This window comes from Dinoponera quadriceps, unplaced genomic scaffold (genome assembly GCF_001313825.1).
Source record: "Dinoponera quadriceps isolate SergipeBrazil2010 unplaced genomic scaffold, ASM131382v1 scaffold616, whole genome shotgun sequence".
NCBI lineage: Eukaryota > Metazoa > Arthropoda > Insecta > Hymenoptera > Formicidae > Dinoponera > Dinoponera quadriceps.
This window is the reverse complement of record NW_014555184.1, coordinates 589,442-595,441: the sequence shown is the minus strand read 5'-3', so window position 1 is coordinate 595,441 and position 6,000 is coordinate 589,442. Positions and strand designations below refer to the sequence as shown.

Below are 6,000 nucleotides of genomic sequence, written 5' to 3'. Positions count from 1 at the left end.
GTTCAGTTAAAAAAACAGACCGGAAACCAAATGAGAACCCTCACAGTTTGACACAGAATGCTGTTATTGTGTATGGTCAGTCACCAAAAGGTTGCATTACTTTTGAAAGTCTCAAAACATATCCCATGTCCAATTCCAGGTAGCACAGGAGAATCTGTACCTGATTTGACTCATAGATTTGCTTCCAGTATTTTGTGAACATTTCAGTTCACTTCTTCAGAATGAGACGCGATCCGAGATGGCCTAAAGATTCAGAAGAATTTCTTTCTTAATAATTTTCAGGAGAGACATTTCCCTTGGATATAAGATGCATTGTGAAATTCATTGGAAAAAAAAGTATCGCAACCTTTTTGTGACTGACTATATGTGTCATATACGTGTAGCCAACAAAGGATACATTCGAGAAGCGCGCTATTATTGCTAGTTAGCACTAACGAGTCATTCTATCCTTGTCGTATATCTAATGAGGGACGATAAAATGACGCGTTAGCGCTGATAACGTGCTTCTCACGCAGCCAAAGGCTTCGCTCGGCTACACAGGTATACATACTGCACATGTGTGGTGGCACACCGCGTCCAGTGGTGGAGGCTCCTGATTTCCACGAATCGGCATCTTTGTTTCGAGATCGGCGTTACTAAAACAGGTTATAACGGATCAACTCACCGAGCGAAATTTTTCCCACTCATCCAGTCACGCTGCTCGGATTATCCTCCCGATCTACATCGCGAACATCGTTGGAAATGTACTCGCGCCTTAGAATTACTGCTTTCCGTCTCGCCATTACCGTAGTCGGTGTTCCGAGCGCTTTCGGACGTTTCCATCTTCGTCGAACCTCTTGGCGACCTCGTCCCGACGCGGGGTCTCGACTCGCCTTCTAAAATCGGCAACGCGGGAAGGCAACGAGAATGCGTGAAAACCGCCTCGAGCAGCGAATAAACCGCAAACACGACGGCAATTCCGAAACTTTACGCGCGAGACGTAGCCGAAGGTTCAAAGCGCGACGCGACTGACGTCAGCGCAGTGAAACTTTATAACGGTCTCCGGGCGAGCTATCGATAATGAGGACGTAACAATAATCGCTCGCGCGCGCCTACTTGAGCTAACTTCACTATCCAATTTGAAAGAGGACCGGGAAGTGCAATTGCGCAAATCGGCCGTGCACTTTACGATTTCACGACGATATCGCTCCGAGGTTTCTTTCCAGCGCCACGAGGTGTACGCTCGGCCGAATAAACGGCGTTCGTAAGCGCGGCGCGTGATCAGACATTTCCATACGAATGACCGGAAACCTACGCACTGGTTTGCCGCCTCTCTTCTGCACGACAAAGAATCCATCGATCTTCGGGATTACACCATCACAGCGCGCGCCTCATATCTTTCTCATGTGTGCTTTTAACACTAAACCTACCGACAGTTCTTGTATACCTTTTCCTACCGCGCTCGGTCAAATTGACCGGTAATTAAAAAAGTTATCGATTTTAGTATTCAATGCAGATAATGGTTGATTTATTGCTAAATGTATATAAAATGAAGAATTTTCATGAAATTTCGTCCAAATTAATTTTTATATAAGTTCAATTATAAACCTAAAAAACAAAAATTTCATGTTTCCCACATGAGAAACCAAACCATTTTATCTTTCCTTTCTTTGGCTAACTTTGGCAACTCTTTTGTTTCCACGAATTGTTCCAACAATGGTAATATTTTTTTCAAGTAAATTCTTGGCTCATGTTAGACTCGTGAAAAAATTATCTGTTGTTACGTTCCTTCCGCATCCTGAGAAAGGAAGGAACGTAACAACAGATAATTTTTTCACGAGTCTAACATGAGCCAAGAATTTACTTGAAAAAAATATTACCATTGTTGGAACAATTCGTGGAAACAAAAGAGTTGCCAAAGTTAGCCAAAGAAAGGAAAGATAAAATGGTTTGGTTTCTCATGTGGGAAACATGAAATTTTTGTTTTTTAGGTTTATAATTGAACTTATATAAAAATTAATTTGGACGAAATTTCATGAAAATTCTTCATTTTATATACATTTAGCAATAAATCAACCATTATCTGCATTGAATACTAAAATCGATAACTTTTTTAATTACCGGTCAATTTGACCGAGCGCGGTAGGAAAAGGTATACAAGAACTGTCGGTAGGTTTAGTGTTAAAAGCACACATGAGAAAGATATGAGGCGCGCGCTGTGATGGTGTAATCCCGAAGATCGATGGATTCTTTGTCGTGCAGAANCACTTCAGGTATTTTTCAACATTTTGGACCTAGCTGGAATAAATGCCTGGGTTTTGTATAAAGAAACGACGGGTGAAAATATTTCGAGGCAGGAATTTTTATTCCAGTTAGCTTCAGAGCTCGGCGATACATATAAAAAATCTCAAGAAAAAAAATACTTTTACCAACAGCGTCCACAAATTCAGATTTGAAAAACTTGTCAAGAAAAACTTGTCAAATAAAATTTTGTAAGGATTATAAAACAACAAAAATCTGTTCGAAGTGCGAAAAATATGTTTGCGGCAAATGTACATTTCAGACTAAAATAATTTGTAAACATTGTAAGGAAGCCGAATAAAATATATACATGTAGTACTATAGTATATAAGTATTTATGTATGCATAACATTGCATATAAAAGTTTAATTTTATTTGTTTTTTTTATAAATAATTTTAGATATACAAAATATTTAGTTTGGTTTCTCATGTGGGAAACATGAAATTTTTGTTTTTAGGTTTATAATTGAACTTATATAAAAATTAATTTAGACGAAATTTCATGAAAATTCTTCATTTTATATACATTTAGCAATAAATCAACCATTATCTGCATTGAATACTAAAATCGATAACTTTTTTAATTACCGGTCAATTTGATCGAGCGCGGTAGGTAGGACACATGATAAATTTTTCTTGGAAAAGAGAAAAAATAACTAGAAGTACAGAGTGAAAAAAATATTATATGCATATTCTAAGAATTGTTATATAGTTCGATAACGGTATTATAACGTTTAAAGTGTGTATATTTTATAAAAGTTTGAAAACGGTCAATTTGACCGGTACTGGTAGGTTTAGTGTTAAATAGATCAAAGAAATAGACGCCTTGAAATAAGCACAAATGAATGACGCGACACGTGAAATGGTATCGATATTTTTATGAACAATTTGCAAGCGACAGGAAGATATTTCTCGCGAATCACGAAGGCGCTGGCTGAATCGCGTTTCTCACTTCGATTGCCGTGAACTTTAGAGGAAATTTAAGTTGGGGTTCTATCCTAAATGCCGAACATATCTACAATGTAGGGAATTCGAAAAAAAGATTTACGATCGGTGTATAATCAGATTATGCTATATACTCAAATTATTTATTATATATGTACTTAACGTTATACATAGAAAGAGTGAATAAAAATAAGATTATATCATTTTTATATAAAAAATATATATATATATATATATATAAACATAAAAAGTCATCAGCCTTATTCATCAGCCTTAGTCGTCATCATTTTAATATTTCAGTCTTTATCACATTTGTACTATGAGGTGCTATGAAGACACGTACAGTAATAACAAACTGAAGCTTATCGACATCTAGCGCATCAATTCATGGGGACTCCGGGAATGGCGACCACCTGAAAAGAAACATGACCATTAACGGTTAAATAAAATCGATACCCATCACAGGCGCAGCCTTGTTTGCGCGAAAACAAAGGCTACCACTAATACTAAGATGTAGTATCGCAATGACGTCAGAATCGTCATAGCAACTCCCTTGGTACACCCACGTCGTATAATCGTGTCAAATTTAATTCACAATGGAACAAAGATTCATTGGATTGAGAGATGTGTTTCTTGTATAGCATTTGATATTTATATTAAGTGCATAATAGAAAGAAGCAGGAAGAGAAAAACATCGTTAAAAAGAACATCACTTTCACCGTCAACTGTGATCTCTCTCTCTTTTGTGTGTTAAAATGTTGTAAAAAAATATTTGTGAAAAAGAATTAAATTAATGTGTAAGCTTTGCTATGTGGAATGTCAAATTAAAGTTATAAAGAGCTTTTAATGACAAAAGTACAGCAAGTGTTACAGAGTATGATTTTATATTTAAAATAACTATTGAACTGGTAAGTCTCATGGTCTTTTGAATTTACTAGATCAACACAGACATGTGATCTATTTAGCTAATTATTATTATTAAAAAAGTCTCAGTTCGTGTAGTTAAGTTTAAACTATATATATATATTTCCCATTTTAGATTTTTTTCTAGAAAACCCATTTTTTTCAATAAATCAGCCTCTGTACGATAAAGTATTTGAAATCTTATTTCATAGCGTAATAACAAAACATCTGTCTTTTGTTTGTAAGATATTTAGATATTTTAAAACAATTAAATTGTTATGAGACTAATATATTATCATATATATAGTTATATGACAATATATAATGTTAAATAAATTATTGCACTGCGGTACTGTTTTAAGAACTTACATGTGTTGGAAATAGTAGTGTCTTCGCGATATTTCTTGATTTCTCTCTATGATCTTTGCTCAAAATGACACCATAGTTTTGTAAACTCATCTTGAAACTTCTGGACGATTTCTGAATCATCAGTGATTATTATATTCTCACAATTCCCAAAGAATGCAGACAAAGTCCAGTTTGCACTGCCTGTTATCAAGATGCGATTGTCAATAACACAAAACTTGTGATGCATCAAATATATAGGAGAATCTCTGCATTGTATTCGAATATCTGCAAGTAACAATGTCTATTATAGTCATTTTCGAACATTATGATTAAAACAATATATCATGTATATATTACAACTAATAAGCTTCTGATATTAGTAGTTGTACTTGCGAACCTTCTAGAAAATATTTCAAAACGGTAGTTCCTGCGTTTGTCATCGTTGAATCGTTTGTAATAAATCTAACACCGACACCCCTCTCTCTTGCTGCAAATATCGCTTCTCTTAAAAATTGACATGTGAGGGAAAATATACATACATCCAAAGTATGAGTTGCAGAGCCCAAAAGATCTATGATTTTCCTGAAAATATAAGACATTGATTATAAAGGACCATATTAAACTATAAAAACCTAAAGAGACAATCATACATAATCATTAATCACATACACAAAGAAACCAACAAATCGTGATCTATGCAGTAAGAGGTCTCTTATATCAAACATACAATTGGTTGATTTCTTTGTAAATATGTATTACATATTTATTGCATTATAATGCAATAAATATATAACAATACAATTTGATAAATTTTAGAAAAGAAATAAAAAAATAATCTTGTATATTTTACTTTATATATATATATATATATATATATATCAGAAGAAAAAATATATATATATATATCAGAAGAAAATTACCTTAAGTATCCTACTGAACAGTCTGGTTTTCCACAACTTTTCAGAGTCTTCAGATGATATCGACAACGTTGAGAACGCTCTGAGAAGAACATAACATCATAGAGTTTTGGTTTCTTCTCACTTGTTTCTTTCTCAGTCGATTCATTTTCACTTGATTCACTTATGACTGGTTCACTTGCAGATGTCTCATTTATACTGGTTTTTTCTTCACTTGGTTTCTTTATAACCAATTCATTCGTACTATTGCATAGTATATCTTTATGTGTTGGGCACTGGACAATTCTGTCAAGATCCTGATGTATCTTCGTATTCCCAAAACATATCACGGTGACGGTAAGCATTTTGGAGAATTGTATTAATCTGTAAGACAAAATGGGTAAATATAAAAATCTAGAATACGTATTTCTCACTATTAGATTACTCGATCAGTAAATTAGAACACTGTGTGATCTCAATAGATTAATTAATAGATTAAATTTACCGTTTAATCAAATTCGCGCAAACAACGTCACTGAACCACACGTGTCCCTTGATACAAACGTACTGACACTCACGCTATAGAATGTATAGTTAAAACTCGAACGTGCTGTTCTTGTATGAAGTC

The 6,000-nt window shown here is 34.5% G+C and overlaps 1 protein-coding gene across 1 annotated transcript; it reads right to left on the bottom strand.

Moving 5' to 3' along the window:
* Positions 1-3,486: 3,486 nt before the first annotated feature.
* Positions 3,487-5,997, bottom strand: LOC106743241 (mitochondrial cardiolipin hydrolase). Its single transcript, XM_014616878.1, has 5 exons — positions 5,878-5,997; positions 5,397-5,756; positions 4,874-5,058; positions 4,498-4,761; positions 3,487-3,638 (listed from the first exon to the last, which is right to left on the bottom strand). Exons 2-4 carry the CDS (start codon positions 5,735-5,737, stop codon positions 4,544-4,546), a joined length of 744 nt encoding a protein of 247 aa, XP_014472364.1. The 5' UTR covers positions 5,738-5,756; positions 5,878-5,997; the 3' UTR covers positions 3,487-3,638; positions 4,498-4,543.
* Between the last annotated feature and the right edge of the window lie 3 nt (positions 5,998-6,000).

What these genes read in the sequence shown, in the direction of transcription:
- LOC106743241 (XM_014616878.1), bottom strand. Translation starts at nt 5,737, where the DNA reads ATGCTTACCGTCACCGTGATATGTTTTGGGAATACGAAGATACATCAG. An exon ending in TGTTCAGTAGGATACTTAAG is followed by an intron (nt 5,059 to 5,396) that starts GTAATTTTCTTC and finishes TTATATTTTCAG; the next exon opens with GAAAATCATAGATCTTTTGG. An exon ending in TTTGAAATATTTTCTAGAAG is followed by an intron (nt 4,762 to 4,873) that starts GTTCGCAAGTAC and finishes TGTTACTTGCAG; the next exon opens with ATATTCGAATACAATGCAGA.